We start from the raw sequence: 27,922 nt of genomic DNA, 5'->3' as shown, positions 1-27,922 counted from the left end.
AGCTCTCCATTCTTTCACAACAGCTGCTGAGGCAGTGTTTTCCCCTTGTTTTCACACCTTTCTTTATTGTTCACAGGGCCTTGCACCTGCAAGCCCCAATAATGTTGTTAGAGCAGGTTCTTGTGGGAACCAACTGCCAGGATAAAGAGATCACGTCTTTTCCCCAACCTTTTCTTACCTCCTATTGTATATGTTACTTTATGTTAAAAACAATTAAGCATAATGCACAAGTCAACTGAATACTGAAATATTATCAGAAAATATACCAGCACATTAGTGACCAACACACAATACTTTATCTTGCTACCATGCTCTAGTGTAATTATACCACTAACAGGAAAATCCAATAGGGATTTTGATATGATCCCACTAGGAAGAAAAAAAAAAAAAGTACCAACAAAACCATACAATATATTCTGGAAAAACATGCCAAAGACATTCTTATTTTTCTCTTCATTCTCACTGCCAGCCGATCTGCAAAGATCCCCCAGAGAACACCCTTCTAGGGACCCACCTATATTTCCTTCCTAACTGCTCACAAAGGAATTTTCCCTTTTCCTTCTCTGGGTCTGCAGTTGCAGACCTCAGTAATAACACTATGTGTGAGTCTGACTCAACATCCTGCATAAAACAGCCCAACAGCATACATTTAAAACATCACATTGTTAGCATTATTTGATTGAAGCATCAATACAAGGAAAGTCACTAAAGCAGTAGGGCTGATAAACCTGGATTTTCCTACTTGTCAGCAGGTCTGCCTTGCCCTTCAGCTGGTAGAGGAGAAAGCACTGCCTACTTTGTGTGCCACAATTATCTTACATTAAGTAACACATAATTTAAATATTGACAATGATAGAGGCACAGTCGGTCATTTGACCAGTAGTCACGTGTGTGTATCACTCACATGTGACCACTGGTCACGTGTGTATGTACTCTGCTGCTCTGCAAATATTTCTATCAAAATTGGTGCAGCTGGGGACCTTATCGATAGAAACAATTGAGTGTCAAAGTCCTCATTCTCCATAGAAACAAAAGGATCCAAGGCTGATGCTTTTAAATGCTGCAAGACGCACCCCTTTGATGCTTTTTTGTTGTTGTTGATCTGTAATATTCTAACATTACAGATATTATATTATAAATATTGTTTAGTGATACTGCAGGTCAGGCAGTGAGATCATGGAAATATCAAACTGTACTCAACAATGTGCAGGGGTCTTGTATTTCTGTCTTTTAGGTGAATCTTTTCCAGCCTGTTTGTTCCATGACTGCATTCTGCATTTTATCAGGACTTTGGGATTTAATCAACTGATTATACAACTGACAAATTGTTGCATCTATCCCAGAAGCTTGAAGCCAAGCTTCCCAAATAATCTGCATGAACACGAATTGCACATATCTGCACAGCTGCCTTTTGACAGATACGGTTTTAGGTGACAGTTGCTATGAAGTTAAATATTATTTACCAGCAATGGAGGACATTCCTACATTCTTCATATCAATGATCACTACACACCTTCCTCCAAGAACAGAAAACATCAGTTTCAAAGGGATCTGAAACTGCCTAGAAAATAAACCTTAAGGGAACCTGCAATACCTAAAGAGACAATGAACTCCTCATCACATTATCTGTCCTTGGCTACCCTTTTCTGCATGCAGTGGGATGTGTTAAGCTCCAGAGAAGTCACTCACCTTTAGTCTTTAAGGCAATCCCCCTGCACTTGGTTTCAAAACCAGCTATTTTTCCAACACAAAGTGTTAAAAGAGTGGGATGCTAATAGAGCAGCTGGGGCAGCATGTCAGAAACAGATCTTGGTCTCTGGAGTAACGAGCATGGAATGGAGGAGGTGAAAGAAAGCCTAAGACAATTGTAGTTTTACAGTCTTCTCCTTCTGCTTGCAAACTGGAGATGAGAGCAGACAAGCTTTATGACAGTACAGAGAAATCAATACATTTTTATTGATTCTGTAGCTGCAGAACTCTCACCCAGCAGCAGTACAGGGGTCAGAGTATGAGTACATGACTGTCCTGCTGCACTACACCTATGCTCCTCAGAAGTCATGCTATTTGATTCACCAAGGATGATGCCTGCTCCGTTTCCTGACTGCAACAGCAGCAGCTGACCCACTCAGCAGGGATTTTAGGTGCTGCAAATTAACCCTGCTGGTAGCAGCTGAAGGCACAGCTTCACATAAGGAAAAAAATATTTTTGAGCAATGACACAACATTTAAATGACGAATCTTATTTCAGTAGCAAACAGGTCCATAAAATTCCATATAGTGAATGACACAAATTAGAAACATCTAAAAACACAACTTGGAAAACTAGCTTAGGATTGGCATAGTCAAAATAGAATGGAATCAGGGAGTTATAACCAGCTGTAGAATTAAATTAATGAAAACCTGGATGTCAAAAAGAATTAGAGCAGGCTTCTAAGGCTTATATGTAGTTTAATTCTCTTTTAATCCTCCAAAAATATGAGTGTTTTTCAAGCTTGTTTTGATTTTGCATTTCTTTAATTGGTATTCCCAGCTTCTCTTTCAAAGTTTCTGAACTGCTTCATCCTTACGGAGAGGCCTTTCATTAGCAAACTGTGAGGTTCTATGGACATTTTCAGTAGCTGTAAAGCTGTCAAAATGGTGTAAAACTTACTGGAAGGTCCTTTTAATATTATGGCGCACCTTTGCAGCTGACATTTAATAGTTAATTTGATTGTACAACAATGGACTTCACCTTTGCGCAGTGTCTTTCATTCTCCATCTTTTCAGCCAAGTCCATTATCACTTGTTCCAAATTCCTTCAACTCTTCTCTTTGACTTTGTGTTACTTTCCACTTCATTCTCAGCCTGCACCGCCTTACACTCTACACCTGTTTTTGATGTCACCAAACAGGGACAATAACTACAAAGTTATTTCCCTTTACATGTCAAATCTGGAAGGTCTCTCTGTTGTTCATTCTATTTCCATTGCCGGCCTAAGTGTCCTTGTTGTTTTTCCCCCTAGTGAAGAAAGGGCAAATGTCATATTCACTGAAGCAAAGACTTGGCTTTGAAGCAGTATCGATTTTTCCTTTTCCCTTCTGAAGCTTTGCCAGGCTCCATAAAAGCTTGTCTCTTGTTCTGAAACTCTTTGGACGGAGAGACAACAGGGGCAGCAGTACCAGCGGGGAGCAGTAGGAACTTAGGGCATCTGGTGGGGAATGACAATTTTGACAGCAGCTAGAAAAAGAAAGAGGTCATTTTATTTTTAACTGTACTGTGAGAACAATCGTGGATCAGAACAAAGCCAAATGGGAAATGCAGTTTTAATTCCAGCCTGTGCTTCCTCCTTGTCTAAATCTGAACATGAACTCTTTTTCAGAATTCTGCGGTTGGCAGCAAGACACCCAGACCACCAGAAGTGACATCTTGGTTAGAGGCTTCACTGCAAGGTTGGCAAAATCCATGACTTCCTGGCACAAGATGATAAAAAAATACAAGCCTTACACTCAACTGGAGCAAGAGCGTGCAGAGAACTTCTATGGAGGAAGGTCCGATGCTACAACAGGACTCCGATTTAAGAGATCCAAAATACTTTGTTTAGAGCTACCACTGCAGAAATATCCAATAGCATTTATTAAGCTCACATGTTCTGCAAAGAAAAAGAAACGTTGCTGTCTTTCCCCACTGCTAGTTAGGGCTCTGTGCAGTCTATAAGCACATATACATATTTATCATCTGTGCGCCGGAGAGCCTCTCACTCTTAATGAGATGTTGGGTCTTGGCTCTCAGCCTTATTTAGAAGTGGTGCCTCCTAGGGCCTCCAATGCTTCCACAGCATTTTGTTCCGCTGACTCAGAGAGAATGTCACTTACTGAAATATCAATGCCACTTTTTGCCATGCTTCTGTATTTCTTGAAGTTGTCAGAGCTGGTTTTCCAAAGCTTATTAGATGAGCAGCTGATACTGGACGTGCATGTAAAGTTACAGCAGCTGCCTTTTGTAGAGTAATCAATTAATAATTATAATAATTTGCCTTGAGTTCCTGGGTTTTTTTGTTTGTTTCTGTAAAATTTGTAATTACTTGTCTTTGAGTACACTGTAATCAAAAAAACAATCAGAATTATTCCTAATGCTAGACTGAAGTCTCACACTCACAAGAATTAAATCAACAAGTTCCTTCCCTTTTATTTCCTTCTATTATTCAAGCCCAATCTCCCAGTCAGAAAATTATTTAAAACCTGCAAATCCATAAGATGGCTTCGAAATTCTCAGTAATTTTGTGAATTGTGAACATGAGACAGATAGAAATGAGACCTGATGAAAATGCACAGGTGCCCAGATAGCTGTAGGTGCCCCATCCCTGGAGGTGCTCAAGGCCAGCTTGGATGGGGCCCCAGGCAGCCTGGAGGGCTGCAACCATGCCCAAGCCATTCTGTGATATCAGACTTCTTCACAACACCCATGAAAAAACTGTTGTCAACAGCAATGTGAAGGTTCTCTTTCCTGCTACTCATTTATAAGAGGAGGGATTCATTAAGAGCTGTCAAAAGCCACCTTTGTGCTGAATGAAAGGAAAAGGTTCTGCAGTCACTCAGGCCTGAACAGCTCTCACCACCACCACCCTGCTGCTGACCTGGCTGGCGATGGCACACGTTGAAACACTTCAGCCTCCCCCAGCAAAGCTACCACCTGTACCTGCCACTACAATTTTACAAGCTTTCTCCAGCGATAGGAAGTAACTTCAAACTGTGACACCCTGCATGGGGGAAGAAAAGCATAACCAATAATGTCTGCCCTATCAAGACCCGAGCACAGCAAGTAATAAACACATGGAAACTATTCCAGTGTCCCAGGTCAGCTTTAACTTTACACAGTTTCCTGCCACACACTTCAGGGCACATCACGCCGTTCACCTCTGCACTTGTGTTACCCATCCAGCTCTCTGTGTACATTTGTTTTCATTACTTATGTCCTCTCCTGCTGTTTTTTTTTTTTTTTTTTCCCTGACAAGCCCAGCGTCTGAAAGCTGCTTTCTCAGACCTTTAACTAACAACTCATCATCAGCTGTACTGTGTGAGGAAGGCTACAGCCTGAATTTGTTTTCACAAAAGGCACATCACAGGACCTGCCTAATCAGCAGTTACCTAGTTTGCTCACACCAGACAGAGTCAATTTACAGACCACGTCTGCCGTTGACCCTGCTGTCTGCTCTGGATGATTCCAGTCTGCCTCCGCTTTCTAAACTAGAATGTTAGTGTTTTTAATTGCTAATTTTAACTCTTGCCTAACTGGGCACAAGCTATAAACCTCTCAAAGGAAAGCAAGAGGGATTACTGGTACAGGTGAAATGAGTTTGTGCCATTCTGTCCCTGCTCCATCCTGCACAGATGGAAGAATGACAACGAAAAAAGTGGGGTACTCTGTCCCCCCTCCATCCCTGCCCACCTCAGATGGACCATGGTGCTGCAGAGACATTACTGCTAATTTAATTCAAAGCAACTCTGAGGTTACTACTTGTTCACATTGCAACTGGAAGAGCCTGTAGATGCTGGAGACCATGCCCTGCTAGCAGGCATCTGAGGCTGCGTGGATTACAGGACTCAACATTTTATTGCTGTTCTTCCTTTCCTATTACTCACTGAAGACATACCAAGTTAAACAGTTTCAGTCAGAACATCTACAATATAGTTTACAATAATCACAAAATATATATATATATATACACACACCATTTTTATGTAGATATTACTTAAATTTCAGGCTAAATTTGACCAGAAGAAATATTAAAATTGAAAAATTAATATTTTAAAACAAATACAGAAATGATTAAATTATTACAGAATTTATTTCCCTGACTTCTAACAAGACTTTTCTCCTGTACAGCTATCTTTAGTTAATCCCATCTTAAAAACCCTACATTCAAGAATAAACACAGCCAACCTTACATGGTTTACTTCAGAGGGTGCCAAAATTTTGCTGTTTGCAAATTCCAAGTTCAGCTCTTAATAGTAGAATCATTTTTCTCTGCCCACATAAAGGCTCTGACTGTACAGACACAAACCCAGAATGAATACTCAGGAGACAAGCTCAGCACCTACCTAGGGTTATGGATTGATCGCAGACCATGGGAAAGATGAGGCTGAGGAATCAGCTGCATGTGCTCTACTTTGGCAGTGAGCACCTGAGCGCTCCGGCCACTGTCACCAAGTGCGCAGCAAAACCACAGCAGTTCTGCTGTAATATCTGTAAGCAGTGGTCAGCAGCAAGCCAACAGCTCAGATAGAAATTGAAAATGTCTGCTTGTTTTTCTTTAAGATTTTACCAAGATTTAATTCACTGTTTCTATTTCCACAGCACATAAGACCACAGACCATCATAACTGAAAGAATCTGAAATAAGCTCCTCAGCTGTTCCCTGCTGCTGCCTTTCTGATGGCTGCGGATGCCATGTGGAAATGCCCCTGATGAATTCATCTGTGACCGTTAGTCCTCAGCAGCCTGCAGAAAAAAGTGCTTTCCAGTGGCAGTGCTGCCTTCGATAACCTTTCATGATGTCCTAGTGAGTCTTTAGCACTGCTGAGGCAGACTGAGGGGCTACGGAGACCGCAGAGTTTATGGTCTACATATGATTGATTGTTTTATTGTATTCTATTGTACTGCAGTGTGGCCTGCAATAGTCAACTTGAACTGTATTTGTGTAACAGCCCAATAACATCCCCTAGGTTTGTGCTGTCAATAACACAAAAAAGGCAAAGGTATTTTGCATCCAAAATTTGAACAAGAACATTCCATTATCATATACCTAAGAGATTGGCAAGAGAAAGAAAGTAGATAGTAATGCAAATCTAATTGTGGTAACAAACTGAAAAGTAGCCAGGAAGTAAAGTCCTCTCAACAGGGATATAGCCAAGATAGCTGCCATTTCCTAGAGGTGCCCTTCATTAACTCTCTGAAAGCCAACAAAGATATCATGCAAGAAAGTGTGTTGCCCAAACTCCTTTCCATTGCTCACAAAATGTCACATACATATGACTGATGGTGGGAACACACAGGTAAATTCCAATCACAGCAGCAAAAAAGTTTTTTTTTTTTTCCTAAAGAGATGTGAAATCTCATTGTATCGATCCTTAATCCAAACAATTCTACCATAAATCACATTCTGCACCTCAGTTAACTGGATGGCAAATCTGGGCAAACTCTTTAAATAAAGAGCCTCTGGAAGATATCAGTTTCAATGAGTCTCATGAATACTCACAGCTGTTTCCTGAAACTTTCTAACCTCTTTCTACTTTCTACCTCTGATCTTTCTGACCAACTGGTTTTACAGAAGCTCGCAGAAAACAGAATGGGCGTACACTCTGTGATTGCACCACAGGTAGTCTCCATTAGCTGATGCTTTTCGTATTGATCTCTTTCCTAAATGGATAATGTTCAGTAGTTTCATAGTCAATGAAGCCGTCAATAACTATCAGCTTTTACACCTCTCTGACCTCAGTGTGTAGCAAATATTGCAATCAGTTTTATCTGGTTTGTTCTCATTGTTTTTCAGTTAATCTGATTGCAACTCTGAAGATGAGGATCAGAGGTTTGAGCAAATGCAGCTGCAGCATTTATGGAACTCCTAGACACCAACCATCACACTTAGCATAGTTATCTTCAAAATATTAATGATGTACAGGGCAATAATCAGTCCTCTCTCCAGTTTAATAATTTTACAATAATTTAAATAAAGTATAGCTCTAAAGCATGTTTTTATAAACTTTACAGTCTTAGGTGCTTGCCAAACGGATGTCAGAAATCACACACAAGTCTAAAAATACTCATATTCAGTACTCAAGCTCTTCAAGTGCTTGACATTGATCTGTCTGCTGTACATCTTTGTGTTCAACACAGGTTAAGATAGTGCTGCTGTGACATTATAACCAGAGGCTGCTAAGCTGACAAATATCTTTTCGCGCTGCTTACAATTAATCAAACCTCAACACTTTCGGTCAGTTTTTGAAACTCCAAGCTGTATCCTTTTCACATATAAGCTCTCTTTCTGTTCCTACCACCTCTTATAGTCCTTAGGCAAAGACACGAAGTCTACAAACACACTCAAAACTAGAAGAGGAATCCCTACCACATAAAAAAGAACCCCACTGCACCAGAAGTATTTTTGATAGGTGTAGATAATGCATGTTAAATGCAGCTAAACCCATGCTATCTTGAGAGAAGAACCATTAGTCTAGCTGATCAAGAAAGCCCAAATTAGTGAAAATCAGCCTCACAAAGTGCAACAACAACTTCATTTCTACTGGTGTGCCAGCCTGCTCAGTAATGCTTTGATCCCCAAAATTAACCTCTAATGGGCTGAGCATCAATTTTCTTTCCCTTTCTTTGCCCACCTTTCTGTGGCATTTCTCTGTTCTTCTTCAGTTCCACTTTGCTAACTCACTACTGAGGGAGCTCACTGCTCACCAAGTAACATTGCACAGAATAAAATAACATGAAACTAACAATTCTTGTAAACTATATATCAATGTCTTAGCTATTAAGCTTGTTCTAATCCTAGAGCTATTTAGAGAAGTGGAAGAAATAAGACAAGAATCTTCAGCTCGCCTACCCATCTCAAGGCAGAATCTGCTCTGAAATGCCTTCTGTGCTACAACTGCCACAGGCAACCAGCTCCAGTTGTAACTATGCTTACCATTGGAAAGCTTCTTCACTATAAGGTTTTCAAAGTGAGGATTGTTCATTGCTTCATGCTGCTTCAGAGCCTTTGCTATTTCATTCTTATCACTGCTGGTCTTATTCCCTCAGCCATAGACACTGTAGTAATAAAATAAACAGCGGGTATAAAAAGCTATTATTCTGATCTATACAACTATATATATATATGTATATATATATAAATTGCATATGTATACATTAAAACAAAACAAAACAAAAAAATAGGAGAGAGTTCTTTATCTCCTAACAAGATTTCAGGGTCTCATAGTTAAACACACCTGAAGGAAAGAAAAGATTGCTTTTAATTCAGCAACTTTTGGTTCCCCCTACTTGCACCTGTAGAGCATGACAATTTTTCCTCTAATTAACTTCATGTAAGGTCGAGTCAGCTTCCCTATACTACACACTTGATATTGGTAGTTAAATCCAGGGAGGAAGAATTTAATCCTTGATAATCTTCTATATCCAGCCAAAAATCTATAAGAAAAACACCTCCCACACCAGAATCCAAGCTATAAAGCCATCCTTCTGCGCTCTAAAAATAAATAAATAAATAGTTTAAAAAAATCAAATTAAGTTTGATGTTTCACACCTGTAGCTCATTCCCTCCCACAATGGAAGGGACACATCTTTCTCAGGTGCAGTCAGAAGAAAATTTGCTGTTTACTGCAGTGGGGTCAGCGTGATCTTGGCTCAGCAGCACCATCATGGCCACAGTGACAAACCCTGCTTCAGAACAGAGGTCTTAATGTCTGCACAGCTAGTGAAAATACATCAACACTTGTCTGAAGCATGGCCACGAGCTATAAACCCTTTAACAAACAGCAGACATTACAAGTCACTACTTATTCCTGGAGGCATATGCTTGCCTCAGGTCTTGGTTTGCTTTTGCCTGTGAAAGTGTACCTCCAGCAACTTTCAAAGGACAAATTACCATCTGGCATGTGCATGAAGATAATTCAGTGATGGTGTGAACTTCCCAGAACTTGCCTATCGTCATCTGAGGGAGCTCTTCCTACTCATGAGCAGACTGGTCTTGGCCATGTTAGCAAGAGATACTAGAACAGACTGATTTCCAGCACCATCCAGAATACCACAACTTCCATGGCTGGAATTTCATAAGCCAATAGAGGAGTTTCTCTAGAACTGTTCTGAAAAGTGTTTACGCCCAAACACAACATTCATTGACAGATTATCTATGAACAACCCTGGGTACGCAACTATGACAGAAACAAGATAAACCAAAATTCCAGTCTGAGGAGACATTTAAAATATTTGAAATATTTGCATTTGTGTGAGACAGTAGTTACAATGATAAGGAAGGGCATCAAGAACAATAAAATTGCGCTTATCACAGACATTTTTTAAAAAAGAAAGTAAGAAAAAAAATGAAAATAAATCATAACTGAAAGGATTTGAATAATGTGCTTCTTGCATAAATGACAAATGAATGAATTAAAACTGAAGCACTCAAAAAAACAGAGTAAAAAAAAAATCCCTGAACTGAGTTGTAATGTGTAACCAAGAGAAGTGTAGGATAAAGGGAAAGTCACAGGCACTATTTCCACACAATCAAAGCTCTAATAACTAAGTAGCCCTTTTAGGTTTAAGATATACTGTATTTGAGAAAAAAGATTTCATGTTTTTTAGAATATAGTTAATGGAATGCCAAATATACAAACATTACCAATATTAAGTTAAATTTGAGAATATTATGTTCCTTCTCCTGTCAAACAGAGCAGAATTTGCAAGCATTTTTCTCAGTTCCTTGATGGGTCTCGAAGTTACAGTTGTGGATTTGTGGAGAAGTCTCCTTTTATGGTTTTAACTATATCCTTTCTTCCTGGACAAGGAAAGAGGAAAATTCCCAACAAGGCTTCTGGCTGTGGCAGCTATGGTTGTATATATATTTGTGTGTGTGTGTGTGTGAGCCTTGAAACAATCAAGATACTAGAATGCACCTACAGAAGAAGAAAAAAATAACAAAAAAACCCCATGTCTCACTATTTTCCTTATATCACTTTTTCAGATCTTGGCCACCGAAGTCATGATTCATGAGTAGAAAACAATGGCTCATATTATCTTCATCTTCTATGAAGAAGTATCATGGTAAACTTACTTCAGTTACTGGGGAGAAAAAACTATATTTAAGGCAAATCGATGAATGCAAAAGAAAAAATCAGTACAGAGTTTAACATAAGAACAGCCACTAACTGTCCAAGAGTAGTTGGTTTTGGATATTACTTACCTCTTTTTGAGAAGATTCAAGTTTCCAGTTCATTGACACTGCTCTAGACTTACCTGTGTGTAAATGGATTTATCTGCTTAGTCAGATGTCACCATTACACAGTATTAATCTCGTGAAAGGCATAAGAACAAGACTGCAACCGTATCACAATCATCAATCATTAAAATATCGCATGACTTCTGAAAATATACTTGGAGACAAATGAACCATGTATTACTTTTAGAACCTTTCATATAATTTTAATTACTGTATGCTACTATCTAAGACGTTTTTACAAATTAATGGATGAAATAGGCATCTTACACATTCACTCTCCCAAACTGCTTCCTGACAGAAGATTAGTTCTGCCCCACCTCTCATTTTCTTCCAGGGAAAATTTATATCAAGTATTTTGTACTGGGCATGGCAGCCTCAAGATTTCTGTCCTTCATACCAGAGCCATGTGGCCACACAGACACGGTGCTTGGGGCAACATTTTAAGACTCACTGAAAGATAGTGTACCTTAGAACATCAGCTGAGGTTTGACCTTGCAATGCCATGGTGACTTATCATTTTGGAAAGAGCTGCTCAGTGTTTGGTGGTTAAATGTGAATGCCCGATCATTTGCGCTCCTCTTTGCAGAAGGACAGAGAGATGAATAATTCGGCTCCCAAAGCTCAGCTTTCACAAACCTGTTCTTAATTTAGCCATAGCATTATTATTAACTCCAGTTGCCAGTATTATCAACTGCCATTTTAGAAAAAGTTACTTCTACAGCTCTGTGGCTAAAAAACTGAATACTAAATGCCCAACCATACAGACTTAAGAACTCCACATTTCTTATTTAAATCACACCATTCTAAAGTGAATCTCGTAAATGTTGAATGCCTGAAGTTGCTAACACTGAGATGGGATAATTCAGGTGACAGAGAAAATCTAACTGTTTCTGGCCTGAATTTACAGCACACTTGTGGCTCAGCTGTGTGCCTGTTTCCCTACTGATCAGGCAGAGAAAAGCACAGAGATTAGAGTTACAACTGCTGTAACGTCATTGATTTTTTGACATACAGATCAACATATGGATCTGAGGATCAAACACAGGGCTGAATGTTCATTATTTAAAAGTTCTTAGCACAAAATTTGTTATTGCATGTTAATGTTACAAACCGTGTTACAGACCTCTCCTTTGCACCAATGTAATTAGCAGGAGTTTTTACGCGTAGACGTGTAGAAGGCTCTTTTTTTTTTTCTGAATACTGGACTTCTATGCAACTAACTAGAAACCCACATAAAAGCACATTTTTAGTGCCAGATGGTGATCATAAATCAGGCAGTTTGTATTAATTTCTACGAGTGCATGTTCATGTGTGTGAGAAGATGCGCAAAAGAGGAAGGTGAGATGAGCCATGATGAACGTTAAAGGTCCAGGAGCAGGTCTATAACTGGTGTAAACTGCCAGGGCTTCACTGATTTCAATGGTACTATGGTAAATACTAATTCAGCTGGTAATAAAATAAATGTAATCAGCTAAGCATCTGGTCAGTAATATTTCCGAATGCAGAATGAGGCAGTAGTGTTACCTCCATATCTACCTTTGAACTGAATCTGCATGACGAAAAAGTGTAACGTTTCCTGTTTGGTTCTGCCTCTAGAAAGCTCCTCTACTGGCTGGGGTACTGCCTGCAGGTAAGCACATGGAAAGAGAGATTCATATATGTATACAAGCAAATACGCTGTAACAAACAAATACACTGCTTTAACTGCTCTGATGTTACTCTTATCTTCAAATGAAAAAAAAAAAAAAAAGCTCAGCATTTAAGATTTGCACAAATTTCTTGCTCTTCTATTTGCCATTCATCCCAATAGTGAGGGAAATTAAGCTCAGAGTTGGCTTTAATCCACAATTTACTTGCCATACAATATTTAATTTCCTTTCAGAAAATAAAGCTTATTAAAGCAATGATAGTTTCATATATATATGAATTACTGAGAATCATAATATTAACAAAAAGAAATGAAGTCAGGTTGCACATAAAATCTACTCTTTTTAGGTGATTCTTAACGTTTTTTTACCTAAACATTTTCCACCAGACAGTTTTAAGTTCATTACCTTTTTCTAACAATTTCCTATTTCACAAAGTTAAGTTTTTACTGAATCTATAACTAAGAAATCAATTGTACGATGGCTTTAAGAGATCCTAAGAGAAAAGGCGTTTTGTGCAGAACTGAAGGTTAACTCACTGCTGTGCAGTCCTCTTGAAGGCCTCATCAAATGCTGCTCAGTTTTGGTCCACATATACACGTGTGAATGTGCCAGACTTAAACTGAATTGGAACGTTTAAGTTAAAGCCGTGTTTCAAATTGTTCAGATTTATTGGGAGACCTCAAAAGGATGTCTTAATCTTATAGTGTTATTATTTCACATGAAAAAAGAGATTTCTGATGTTATTTAATGTCCCTTAGCTTATAGACTGAGAAAAAGAGCAGAACTCCCTCAGCAGATATTCTAACAAGGGCTTTGAATGAAAAATAACAAAACCTCTGCAGGGAATTTCCCTTTCATTTCATTTATTTGGCTGCACACTTTCACAACAATAATTAAATTATCTAATGTTTGCTTTTACTAAAGAGCGATCATCGGCAACAATCCACTAGTAGGAAAAAAAGGGGGATCAAAGGCCAATATTTTAAACCAACAGCTCAGGGAAAAAAACGACTTCCAAACATCAAAGGAATGCCATGATGTTTGGCAGCTTCTTAGGAATTCAGTTATCAGCTCTTAGTGAAGATGGCAGCAGAAATCCCAGTATTTCTGTGCAGTGGTGTCTCTAAGGCTGCAACATGTTTACAAGTTAGACCTCTATTTTTTCAGTTTTCAGCATGTTTCAATAACCAAAACATCTGGTAATTACAGTTCTGTAACATCGGAGGCCATACTTAGTGCAGATAAAGAAAAGAAGTACCTCTTCCTACGGAATGTTACATTCAGGTAGTTCATCCATGCCCTACGGCTCTTCTGTGGGTGCAGAATACCACATAGAACCAACTAAGATACCATTGAGCAAAATGCATTTTTATCTGCTTTATTTCTCCTAGAAATGTAGCACAGCACATTATATTGCCTGTAATTTTAATAGGTAAATGAGACAATGATTCCATTGTTATTTTTTTCTCAAAGTGGTAGAGTACATTTCCTTCCAAAGGTCTGCAAACATATTTACAAAAGTGTGAAAGAAGTAAATGCAGGCTTTTTATATTTTTACTGAATTTCCAAAGATCGACTAATATCTTCATTTTATTGGAAATGTGGTCCAAGGATGATACAAGAACTTAAATATCACACTTGATTTTGTTTTCTTGGAGGCTATGGTGGAAACAAATCAAACAGATGAATATTTTAAAAAGAACAAACTTACATTCCATGAAGCGTAACGACGATATTCCCAAACCGTTTCCTCTATTTTTATTATGCTTTAGCTCTAAAACATCTCTTGATCTTTCTTAATGTCATCTTAAGATGTGGGAAACCATCTCCCTTTTGGAAGACCAGCTGCTGTGATGGGAATTAGCCATTAAAATATCATTCACAGTATCTGCATCCTATGTGAACTTATTTTCAAGCAGGACTTACAAAATTTGCATTGTTGACTTAATCTTTCACATTTTAAATACTTTCATCTTTCACATTTTAAATACTGTTGGCTGACAAAAATAAAGTGTAGTGTCATGCTTGGTTTACCTAAATCATTTATTTTGTAACTAATAAAAGTAAACAATTACCAGATACTGTATATATAGATATATATAGATATATATGGCCACAAATAAACTATAGTAAAAAGTTATTTTGGTTTTGATAAAGTTAAGAAAAGCACATAAAATCATATTTCATTAATATCTTGTTTTATGGCCATCAATATTTTTTGTATTTTTTGTTGTTGTTTTGTTCATCAACATAGCAAAATACAATCTTCCTATCAAACAATAATTATCAGATGGCAGACAATTTTTTTTATTGGTTTACATTGGCAGGTCACAGTCTAAAAGCACAACCACATCAGGCAGAAATTGCACACAGACCGCCCTGGGTTTTGAAGACAATATTGTTTTTGCTTCTACCAAAAGATCTTAATTTTTAACACTGGGGACTGAGAGATGCACTCATTGAATACATGGATTTCAATTGTGGGCTTTTCTAGCTAAATAAAATGACTGAAATCACAGCACTTTGTTTTGATTACAGCTTCAGTTTTAATGTTTGTGCTTGATGTTAGCAAACGTGCTTTGAACTTCCTAGCGGCTGTTCCATAACTGTTAACACATCTGAATAAAACCAAGGTGATTTTTTTTTCCATTGCGGACTTCTGCAAATTTATTCCAATTAGGCCTGTTCACTGGCTTTCTTTTTTGGTCTTCATTTTTATATTTATATTTTGAACTTCTTTCTGAAAATGACAGGAGAGATTTCTGTGTAATACTGTAACATTAATTTGGTACTTTTGGAAGATATGACAGTAGCTGGGACTGGCCCGTAAATATGCAGTTCTATTAATTGCAGAAGGCATGTCCATGTCTTCAAAAACCAGACTGGTCTTAAGATATTACTCTTTATTTGAGACAGTTACCATTACTTCATTAAAAAATGACAAAACAGCAATAAACATTTTAGCTCTTTAATGAGCAAAGATCAGGTCTCTTAGCATTGGAATAATATTCGTTATCCAGATTATCTTTATTTCACTCAGTGACCAGTAATATGGCCAAGAAGTACAAAGTAATTTTCCATCAAGTAGTATACAATTTATTATTTTTTTTGTGTAATAAGCTTTCATTCTTGAAAAAGAGTAACTGAAAAGAAATGTTTCTGTTACTGCAGTTAGTTTGTCAGAGAAAGTTCTTCGCATTATCTTACAAACTATCAAAATTGCTAGTAATTTGAAAAAATGTAAAAAAAAATCACATAACTTTAGTCTAATAGAAATATAGTACAGGTAAGAGAGAAAGTATTTATCAGGGATGTGCTCTTAAGTCCATCTCAATTATTTCTTTTATATAAATGTACATCTGATTACATATACAAACATTTTGAAAGGACCGTGGTATATAATTACTGGAAAGCAACAGGGAATGAAAAATTTCTTTTGATTTTAGAACACTCATTTCAAATCACACAAACATACGTAGTATTCAGATTTTAAAATTTCCAGGTTTTGGCGCTCTCCCCGTTCTTACATACCCTCTTCTTCTGATCTACAGAATTCAATTAAATGGCTAATGTATAGCAAAAAGGGAATTAACTTTATATTAAAGTATTATAAGTAAACTCTGCAACATGCAACATGAGTTCAAACAATAAACTGAGAGATGTAATCAGAGTGGTAATATTGGGGCATTTTTATACTGCAAAATATCATTGCAATTCAATCTTTGGACACACTTAACCTCACCAATTTGAACTAAATATATTGTAATTAAGTCACAGAAAATTATAAATCCTTTACCACAGGAGTTTCCATTAGAGTTACAATTATGTTAATGTTAGACATTATTTAGGTGGAAAGGAAAAACAACATTAATAAAATAGACTTTTTTCTGGGATTCAAATCAGTGAGTTTTCACCACTGCATACCTAGAATTCCAAAAATACCTCTTAGAACTGTTGCAATTCCTTCTTTTACTGAAATTATTATGAAATATTTCACTGTAATTACTTTTGCCCCTTTAAAAAAACTTCTTTAGGTTGTGCCAATTGATGGAGAAAGCTTCTATTAAAAACTCCAATGGGATGAGAAGAATTTTAATTACGGCTTAATCAGCAGCACAGCCACCAAGCATATAAATTATCATGCACATCGTGCTAAAAATAACCAGTTTCTTTTATTCCCACAACTTTTATACTGACAGCACTTAAGTGATAATGTTGTACCTGCCAGGCTGTAAAACTTCTTTGTCTGACTGGCAGATCTCAGCATGAGCCCCTTCCTAAGGCCTTAACAGCATTGGTGCTTTGTGTACTTATTCAAATATGTAAATATGGTCTACACAATAAAACAGGTCCAAATAAAAATTGGTGAAAATTATCTGACATTCCATTAGTGTGTCCCTTGTGCATATTTATAGGTTTTTAAAATTTTCAGTCTTTGTTCTTTCCTGTTTGTGTTGCACATGCCTAATTCCATTATGTAACTTAAATCTTCAGAAAATTAATACTTGAATGTGAATGAAAAAGTATCATTCAGGACAACTGTTTCAAGCAATTGCAAACAGTTGGGTGGTTTTTTGTTTGTTTTTGTTTCTTAAGTTCATTTGATATATGTACAATTCTTTTTTTTTTTTTTCAAAACCCCAAAAGTTCTTGATATGTATATTCACATAATATTCCTCCATATTTAAATAGTAAGAGTCTTGTAGGTTGAAAGCCAAGTAATCTTCAGTAATACCACCTACTGTAATCCATCAAAAAATAAAGTTTGTTTCGTCTTGTCTGGCTATACCCTGGTTGTTGAGTGTGAATGGGGGTGGGGATGAGGATGGGGCAGAGTATTGTTCTGTCCTCCGGTAAATGTATTGAATGTGTGTAAGGGCTGAATCCCTGGTATAGTGTTGGGAATCATTGTGATGGTGTTGGGCGTCATTAAGGGAATATCATCAGGAGACCTTCTCATAGCTAGCGTGTAGTCTGGGGGACAGGCGGTCCTGAGAACCACCTCATGTGGATGGATGGACTCACATTCATGATCCAAGTCAGTGTGCTTCATTTGGAGGGACATTATCTCCTCTTCTTGTGCATGGGTGAGATCATTGGTAGTAGTACGTTGTGGGCTACATCTCCTATGAACATCATGTCTCCGCTTGTCCTTTTTGTAGTACAACGCTGCAAAGGCCAAAATGTTCAGGAAGAGTAAAGATGCTCCAACTGCAATAGTAACACTCAATTCTGTTGAATAGTCCCTTTGATCCACTGAAAATGGGCTTGGTTGCTGCTTGGGATCATCTTGTTTGGCTGTAGGAAAGGCTGAAGTAACAGAAACGGAATTTTTCCTTGTTGGTCTGAAAGTATTATCTGTTGATGGCACTTTAGTTGTGGTAGAGGTATACTGTGAAATGTCGTTAAGATTGTGCAGATGAGGTACCAGTTCCAACCAAAGGTTCACTTTATTGGCCCTATAATGTTCTTTAACTCGTGGTTTTAATCCAATGTGAAGATACAGCTGGTCTTTCTGAGAATATCTGGTCCATGCTACTTCTTCAAAACGATTTGGTTTTGTATGGATGAATTTTGTATCTTGTGGCACAGGCTGATTTGGGTCACTAAAAAAGAAAATCTCAAATTTTAAACAGTATTTCAAAAGGAAATATAAAATTAGTACTTTATACTTAACATTCAAGTCTGCCTTTGGTCAGAGCAGCATATTATTTCTTAAAAGGAGAGGTCTTATTAATCTCGGTTAGATACAGTATTATGCAAATGAACCACATATAATCTTTTGTTACAAAGAATTCATCACTTCTCTATTTCTACAAAATGACAGTATCACTCACACAAATCTTTTACTGCTGAGGAAAAACTGCCAGCAGCGTGGTGATGTGGGCAAATGCCTACAAGAAACCAGTGTGAGAGGCCATTAAGCTTTTTCTATTTTCATTTCAGTAACCTGAAGCACAGCATTTCAGTTCACACACAGTATCTGTGGTCTTCTGGAGGTGAAAAGACCACAGCAGGGCATAACTCAGTGTAACACATCCTGACTTAGATTCCAATGTCCAAAGGTGGAGTAGCATTTTGAGCTACAACTAAAAGCAGGATTTGTGAAAATGTCAAAACCTCTCAAAAGTTCTGAGTCACATATTTTTTAGTTAGATATATTACTGTAAAACATTTTTAACTGTGTGCATATGTTAAACACTCAATTTGTTACTTTTCTAGGGAAACCTTAAATGATTTTCGTGTACATGGTGTTTAAAATATCTTCATTCAGATTACTCACAAAGATATTTTTCCTTCCTTTTGCCAGAATGTATAAGTGAACTCAATGACATTACACAGCTATGCAACCCAATTCTTAATTTCTTACTCATTTGTAAATATTTCCAAGGGAGGTATACAAGGGAAAGCATTGCTTATTTATACGCAGTGTTTGTATATAAAACTATTCATTAACTGCTACTCACCCAGTTTTTGCGAAGTTTGTCCAGTATGTCATCACTACTGCACTTAGCATGACATCATTTTTGGAGAAATTACAAGGAAATAATTCAGTAGGACCAATCATGGGGATTCCCAGTACGTAAGGAACCTCATCTCCATGGGCTGCATCTGCCCACGCAGGTACCTGATCTGTCTGGCAATGATGGTAAAAGGCATAGAAATATGTAGGCGATCCAAAATTCGAGTGAAGATCTGCTGTGGCCACTGCTGGTGCAACCCATTGGTGATCAGTAAACAAAGCCAGCAGTGTTTTCCTTCTGGTTTCAGGATTGTGTCGATCTGCCCAGTCGGTGTACATAAATTTAATAGTTTCCCTCAATATATCTTTGCCTTCAGGGTATCCGTACAAGTTATCGACAAAATTAGAAACTGCGAAGTCAAAATCACTAGCTGATATGCCATCTTCACTATCCACAATATTTTCAACAAATTTTAACCCTTCGCCTTGATTAACTCCCAGCATGATGTCATAATTGAGGAATTCTCCTTGTTCCATCAATATCTGAGGATCATCTGGTATCACATCGCCATCAATTACTGGTCCAAAGGCTATATGGTATCTAGCTGGTTGAATGTCCTGGTCAACGAGTTCTCTATAAGGCTTCTTCTGTAGACATTCTACCAGTTCTACAGTGTCTGACATGTTGCAACCAACTTTTGTAGCCAGCATCCTGGCATATTTTGCAGGCTGAAAACTAACCGCCCAGCTGGACAGTGCTGTTCCACTTTGAGCTATTGCTCTTTGAAAAAGTCCTGTGGGGAGAAATATTTTAAAACTACTGAAGTGACCTTGAAACAGCTATATACTTGAAAGATTCAAAGAAGTTCTTTGAAACAATAGTAAAGTTTAACAGAAAAAAATACTTAAAAACAATCTTAGTAATAGATAAATACACGAGATGATGAGATCTGACTGCCATTGAGTCTACAGGTAATGTCTACAAAATCAACACAATGTGTGCAGAAACTGAAGCAAATGATTCTACCTTTGCGTAGTCCAGCTGAAGATCAGACTTTCAAAAGAAACTCAGAAAGAAAAAGAAGTAGCATTACCTTGTGTCGAGTGATACTATTAGCATGAAAGAAACTCCTGCCTTTAAAGCACATCACAGGCTGGAGAAAAAGCCAGGAAGTCTCTTCAAGCCATCATCAGCATGCATGTATATGATCACGTATTAAATAAAACTAATATACTGCAATTTTACTTTCTCCTTGGGATTAAACCTGGTTTGAGAGGTACAGTGTATTTGAACTGTATATTATAGCAAAAGTTAATGTTTTGGAGCAATGGATGAGAAAGTAGTAGGCAGCTATTAAATTTACATGTGTCTGAGAGTCAAGATCCTTTCTTGTAAAGTGTTTTTTTAATGAATGTTTATAGAGATCACACGTGAAACATGAAAAATGTATATTTTACACTATTTAGCTTTGTAATTCAGAGATATGAGCATATGTTCAGGTATTCATTTAGGAAAGAGAGCATGAACCAGCTTTGTATATAAACTTGTAGCAAATCCCAAGGACTTCAGTGCAACTAATTTGAATTTCTGCTGATTTAACTAGCATTCGGGATCAGGAATTCTACTCATAGAAATAAAAAATGTTTTAAAATTGACCTTTTCCTCTCCTCTCTGTAAGCATTTTTGAGTGTGTTATGAAGTCAAGTCTCACCCCTGTTGTAGTCAATAAATCAATTAATTTTTTTGCTATTGACTTGAACATGGTGAAGACTCCAACCTTATTCCTATATCTCATGCATTCCTTTCATTTTGGGCTTTTTCTCACTCCCTTGGAAAGAACAGTTCCATTTCTGAAAGAAATTTTGAGTGTAACAAAAGAGAAAAAAATTGCTCTCCTATAATTCTCATTTCTAATGTTAGTACAATAGAAACTTAAGATTATATGTAGGTGCTTGTGACCTTTCTGGGTTTTTTTTGTGGGTTTTTTTTTTTTTCTTTTCATTTTCATGGACGTGCATCCAGTTCATATCATTAAGTCTTCAGCGCTTACTACCAGAAGGTATTTTACACTGGATTCTACTTTTTTAAATCTCACTACGAGTAATACAAAATGGTCCATTGCAAATGTAAGTTGTACTGATATAAGACATATAGCTCAGAATTAGGTTTTACTTACATTTTTAGGTACCCAGAGTAATGCCACTGACTTTGGTCAGGAACTGACAGGAAATGACATCTGGCCTCACTTAATTTTGCTCAGGATGTATATTCTGGCCCATGTTTGCTGAAGAGCTGGGTACTTCCACAAAAGAAACTAATGCTAAGGTACTCAGCTTACTTGATTTCAATAATGCAAAACATGTCATACACTTTGATAGGTAACATATTTCTATTGCTTAAAAAAATAAAATTAAATACTTCTGTATTCTCTTAATTAAGTCAGAGATGTGTCTTTACAAACTGTATTGCAGTACCAGATTCTGCACATTCAGAAGTTAATAAAGATCAGTTGCTGTCAGGAAACATTTTACAAGCTTATGAGGAATTTTCAAATCATTTTAGACTGTATTAAAGTGAAATCCAAGTCTTAAAATCAGATAGGTGTAGGGATTGAAATATGTAAACTCAAGCTTCTCCTTAAATTTATGAGAAGTCATATCCAAGATATTATTTCCTTGCAAGAAATGAGTAAAAAATAAGAGAGAGCTGGAGCTATAAAGCAAGTAAAAATATATCTGCATGTTTACAAGGTCAGATATTGAGCTTGTATAAATCAGTGCAAAGTCAGAGGAATTACCACAGAGGATCCAGGCATTATAATAAATGTAACAAAATGACAAAACTGAATTTTCACAAACATGTATTTCATGATACTTCATAATGTTTCTTTTTGCATATTGAATAAATCTCTTTTTATTGCTTTATTAAATATTTCTGAAGAAGGACAGAAAGAGTAGGCTAAGTATTAAAAAATGCTGCTTTAAACGCAATGGCTTGCTAAGTGAATATGAACATATAACACTGGATTAAGTAAAAGTGGTCAAGTCCTCTGGCCGTAAAGTTCTCTTAGGAACTGAAACTAAACATCCTCCCTTCTGTGAAGAATTCTTAAGAAAATATTCCTCGTCTCAAACTATTTGGTAAAAAAAATGAGTAATGCTGTGAAAAATTATTTTCATTCTGTCAAGATCAGTATCTCACAGGAAGGAGAAATATATTTTTATCTGATAATGTGTATGATTATTATAGCTTACGGGCTTCAAACTGATGGCAAGAAGATTTAAATGCTCAGCAGACCATATCGCTTTGTGACTTCTATTCAAAAGCTCACCAAATAAATAATAATAATTTGCAATTTGCATTTATTCATCTACATTTTCAGAGTGCTTGCTAAAGATGAGTGCTGTTCTGCCCACTTGCAGATGGGCAGCACTGAACAGCACCATCTTGAAAGGGGCTGAATGCGTCCTCGCAGCACCAAGTGATCCTTCCAAAGGAAAACGGAGCAAAGAGAGCAACTGAATTTGCATCTTATGAAAGAGACTGGTTAACAATTTGCAACAAAATTTGTTTGGAAAATATTAGGTTATTGCAAAATATTTAAAAATTTTAAACAGCTTTTCTTATTTGAAGCTGACCAAATTATTTTAGTAATTCTTTAGTGACAAGTCTAAAAATCTCCAAGTGAAATATAATGAGTACATGTGGATGGCATGTGTTGTTTAATCTAAAATTCAATAAAGTTTTTTTTGGTTTTTTTTTTTTTTTTTTTGTTTTTGCTGTTGTTATAAAAGAAACCCTGACATTTACAACTCCATTTTACATACACATCCTTAAACCCTCCCTCCAGATCCTTTCAACTGTTATGTTGGAAAATAATGGCACCAATATCCCCCCAAGAAATTCTGTTCCTGGCAGAATTCTGGATATGTGTTGAATATGACAGAGTAAAATTTCCTGACAGGAGGCAAGACATGACTGTCCAGATATTTTAAATTGTGGCATATCACATGTATGCCACATTGCATCAATAAGATTAGTATTATGGTCTGGTTTTGTGTGGTCCTGTGTGGATCCAGGAGTTGGACACCATCATCCTTTTGGGTCCCTTCCAACTGGGGATATTCTATGATTCTATTATTAAAATCAAGTAGGAGGAAAGAAGAGAAACAAGGTCTTATTTAACTTTAAGCCAAATCCTCCAAAAGTTATTTCTTGTGAATTCTGGTGAAAAAAAAAAAAAAGAAAAAAAAAAAAGATGAAGCAGTGTGACCTTCAGATCACAGGGTAATGCTTCTTGAAAAAGAATCCACATATTTCTCTCCTTTAAAATAGTTTGAAGTCCCAATCTAAAGAATCTGTCACTTTCATTGACCTCAGTGGGTTCTGTATCACAGCGTTGGGTAAATACAGTTATTTTAATCTCAGTGGAATTATCGTTTTATGATTGGCCAATTAGTCTTCCATGAAGATACTACAATATATACCAGTGTGGGATTGTGTGCCCAGTGACAGTGGGATTTCCTTTGTAAAAATAAACAATACAGATTTATTTGTGAAAACAGTGAGACAGAAGTAATGCGATCAATAAGCAATAGCCATGCAAATGAGAAAAACCATGTGGAACTTTGATACTAAGCTTATGGAATAAAAAACTGGGGGCCCTCAAACAGCATGTTTTTAATTTCCTGCTGTCTGCCTCAAGTAGAGAGAAAAGGTGTTAGTTATGGAATAGGAAAAGATATAGAAGAAAATCCATTTGCAACTTGGATGCTTTGACAATTTTGGATCATGCATGCAAGACATTCAACCATTTTTTTTTTTAATTAGATGACAGCAAGTAGAAGCTTATGCAGTTTCAGACCAAAGATTTCTGAACTATGTACTCTTCTCCTTCACACAAAATAATAGTTTTAAGTATTTTAGTTGTTAGCCTGAAAAGAGAAACTGTGTCTTTTTAGTTTTCCTTAAATTCTGCTCCTTGTGAGAAACTAAACTTGCCTTTCATTGTCTGAATATAGATGACCTCATCTACTGTGAACATGACTGACTGGTTTTCCAAAAAGGACACCCTTAGGTAGGAAAGAAGAGAGACAAAACTGATACACTGAGCATATGCTGTTCAGAAGTCTGCTATAAAGCATTTCAACAAAGCTCCATAGGAAAAAGAAGAAAGTGACCCAAAATTTAAACATGCACAGAAGAGCTGAGGGAGAAGGCGGCTAAGTACAGCCTTTAGAAAGTTTGCTTAATAGTGAGCTGAACTCAACTGTTCATAGAACAAAGGGAATATACAGAGCATCACATAGTACTAATGGTGGTGGCATGCAGACACCAAAATTGTCAAAATTTGCAACCTGCATAATACCTTTGGTTGAATTGCTCCAACGGTTACCTTCAGAATAATGGGATAAAGTCAACAGATTGACGCATGAACCGCCTGCACCAGATCCAAAAACAGTTATTCTTAACGGGTCACCACCAAAGAACCCAATATTTTCACTAGTCCATCGTAAAGCTTGAATTAGATCAAGGAGGCCATAGTTTCCTTTTGCTGCTTGGTCCCCAGTGCTCAAAAATCCTGTGAATGGAAATGAAAAAAAGAAAGGGTTAGAGAAGTACTCTTCTGACTGATCTTTTTGCAGTCTTCTAGGTAATACTTTAAAGGTATCCGAAGTTAAGCATCGTGCAATTGCATCATTTTCCATATTCACTAGACAGCAATTTGCAATTTTGCACTCCTCCTGGAATAATTCCTTTCGTGTTCACTCTTTTGGCCATGATATATTAATGTAGGGAAAATGAAGAAACATCACAGGCTGAGTATTCATCAAAGTACTAAGAGGTCACAATTTACTGCTCCCAAAGACTCTGTGCTGATTACACTAAGTTAAAGAGTAAAAGTTTAGAAAACATGTGATTAAATCATTTTTAAGGGGTTGGTCAACTGTGTACTGCACTTCTGCAGATGCACCTGACAGCTTTGTTCCTGCTTGAAAGGCAACAGCTCCACTTCTTTGTTTATCATGTTCAGTTAAATCACAATAATACAATCTTTATTTTCTTTCTTTTTTTTATTTCCTTCCATATTCTTTTCTCCCCCTAAAAATGCACCTGGTGTCACAGGACAGACTGCATTGAAAAATGAACTCAAGTCCCCAAGTTCTAGCACACAGTCATTAACCTCAATTAATTGAATCTACATTAAAAGGATAAAGACAATTTAAGCCGTTTCTGTGTCCCCTTAACATCAAGAAGATAAGAGCTCAGGGGCAATCAGGAGAGCACAGGAATTGCTTCCTTTTATTCCTACTGGAAGAAAAACAATGCAACACATCAGGTGCAGGAACGACTGTTTTACAGTTTACTCCCAGCAGTGCCTTGGCATTTATTATTGCCATTACTTCTGTCATTGGAGACTACTGAATAAATGGTGGACAATAAGGACTTCAGAGAGAATTGCTGTTGATAAAATACACTGTTTGGCTCTTGAACACCATTAGTTGACATTTCCAATTTTCTTAAGCTTAAAAAACAGAATATTTAAATAATACCAGCATCCAGATGTAGCCCAGTGCCTCCATTTGCATATGAAACTGATTTAATTGTCACTAAATCAACAATGCAACTCTTTTCAGTACATGCTTTGTAGAGAAATGCAACCATTAGAGCAATTATGTCCACATTAGTTATGTATTAATGAGCCTTCTATTGTAGTTGAAGTTATACCGATTTAACTCTCTTTAGTGTAGACAGCCTACTCCAAAGTTCAGTTTCTTTCAAACAAAACCACAACATGGCTCTCAGAGGACCGTCACTGCTTCATGATGACAAGAACAACATCTTTTGAGACATTTCTACAAAGAAATGGAGAAGTGCAAACACACAACGTATGAAGACAGCTAGGTGCACACGCATACCTATATTCATAAGTATTAGGAACATGCAATTTGTTACCTTATCATCGCTCCTATTTGACTTCAAATGGCAAGCTTACATGTGGTAGTCTTCTGAAATTTGTATTCTTATGTAGATATTTATAGAAAGAGACCTTTGCTGTAAACTGCACTGATGGCTAATTGGCATTGCTGCCTCAGTTATAGAGCTATGGCACATTCGGGGTGAACAGCTTTGTTTGTGTAGGTCAGTCCTGATCTTTGTTACCATGGAGAGGAAACAGGAAAGTGGCATAAGGTGCCAGGCCAGCAAATCTCCCACTTTCAGAGGTAATGTGCAGGTCTAATGGGCATACTTCATTCACTGTAGCTGTTGTAAATTGCTGTTTGGACACCGGACTCTAAAATAAGCACTATTTTATGACTAAAACTCACCACACTTACTTATTATTTAACTGCATGAGAAAGGAAAGTAGCATCACTGTCACAGAAGAAAACATCACCACCTTATTCAGGGAAAACCCAGAAATGAACTCATAATGAGTTCATTCTCATTTTCCTACTACAACCCAGTAGAGATCCATTGAGATGAATATTATGCTATTTTACTCTCTCTTTTTACTCTCCTACATTTATTTCCTTACACGCAACCAAAGAGGCTGGTAAGCATGCCCATGCAAAGGACCAGCCCCAGTATGCACAGAAGCACTCATTCCTGTCTCCACATAAACAGTTCTTAAAGATGCAGAGAGGCGATATCATCGTACCTATGACAGCAAATCCACTGAAAGCTTCCTAACTAGTCTCACTGCTTTGTCAGCCTGCTTGGAGCTGAGGGATGGCACCAGTGACTGTAATAAAATTAAAATGTGTGAATCTATGGGAACTACTGGATCCTGTGGCTGCAGATGCTGGGAGAACCTTCTCCATTCCTTATGTAAGCACATGACTGAGGAAAATCAGTGACATATCAATTCATCAAGAAGCACATAAGTGATTGTACTGACTTTGCTGACTTACAGGGTTAAATAGAAAAGAAAAGAAAAGAAAAGAAGAGAAGAGAAGAGAAGAGAAGAGAAGAGAAGAGAAGAGAAGAGAAGAGAAGAGAAGAGAAGAGAAGAGAAGAGAAGAGAAGAGAAAAGAAAAGAAAAGAAAAGAAAAGAAAAGAAAAGAAAAGAAAAGAAAAGAAAAGAAAAGAAAAGAAAAGAAAGTGGCACTCCTTGAAATAAAAGCACCAATGGGACAGAGGTGATTACCAAAATTGTGCCCTAAACAGCTCTCTCTGATTTTTTTCCGTTTTTCTGCCTTGCAGATTCTTGGGGCTCAGAAAGGATCTGCTCTGAGCAGGGCTGCATGTTGGTATGAAAAAAGCTGTAGAATTCTCAGTGACTCCTAGCATTTTGAAAATAGATGGCAGTGAAAGTCTTGAAGGAAAACAAATGAAAACACTCAGGATTTCTGAACAAGTTATTTTCTATATTCTGCATAATATGCAGAAAAGCAGGCAGCAAGTAAATCTTTGCCTGGAAATACGACAGCTGAAAATTACAGGTGAAGACTTAAGCAATCCGCTGATGTTAAATGAGTTCACATCAAACCCTGAAGCTTGATGGGAAAATGGGAAATCCTTGGGAAATCATACATATACTTGTTTTAAAGAATTTTGTGGAAAGGATCTTAAAAAGAAAGCTAAAGAGGAAATTTGTCTTACTGCCAAAAGTAGAAACTTGCATTCAATTCAGGAAATGTGCCAGAAGGGGGAGCTTTCAGTTTATTTAAAAAAAAAAAAAAAAGAAAGAAAGAAAGAAAAAGAAAGAAGGAAGTATTAGTAATATTTACCTCATTCATCTATATTAGAGAAATTATGACTTGTGTCCAGAGCAATAGCTCTGATGCAAAAGAAATATCTCACGCCTCCTCAGCAAGAACCACATTGGCT

The 27,922-nt window shown here is 37.2% G+C and overlaps 1 protein-coding gene and 1 long non-coding RNA gene across 5 annotated transcripts in view; both read right to left on the bottom strand.

The window, feature by feature from the left end:
- Positions 1-182: 182 nt before the first annotated feature.
- Positions 183-9,196, bottom strand: LOC116243398 (uncharacterized). Its single transcript, XR_004169953.2, has 3 exons — positions 8,969-9,196; positions 8,668-8,789; positions 183-3,216 (listed from the first exon to the last, which is right to left on the bottom strand). It is a non-coding gene; the product is annotated as an uncharacterized LOC116243398 (long non-coding RNA).
- Positions 9,197-14,743: 5,547 nt separating this feature from the next.
- The window catches only part of NLGN1 (neuroligin 1), a 276,854-nt gene continuing 263,675 nt past the window's right edge, over positions 14,744-27,922 (bottom strand). For 2 of the 4 annotated variants that reach the window (XM_090147721.1, XM_090147723.1), the window contains 3 exons: positions 24,456-24,668; positions 19,091-19,880; positions 14,744-18,229 (listed from right to left, as the gene is read on the bottom strand). In XM_090147721.1, coding sequence (XP_090003847.1) covers positions 17,407-18,229; positions 19,091-19,880; positions 24,456-24,668 — 1,826 coding nt within the window. In that variant the 3' untranslated portion in view covers positions 14,744-17,406. The remainder of the gene's footprint in view (positions 18,230-19,090; positions 19,881-24,455; positions 24,669-27,922) is intronic. The other 2 variants (XM_090147722.1, XM_090147724.1) reach the window with 1 other exon arrangement.

Source organism: Phasianus colchicus, chromosome 10 (assembly GCF_987193195.1).
Source record: "Phasianus colchicus chromosome 10, bPhaCol1.hap1.1, whole genome shotgun sequence".
In the NCBI taxonomy this organism is placed as follows: Eukaryota; Metazoa; Chordata; class Aves; order Galliformes; family Phasianidae; genus Phasianus; species Phasianus colchicus.
Note: the sequence above shows the minus strand (reverse complement) of the source record. Positions and strands in the feature narration are given on the sequence as shown.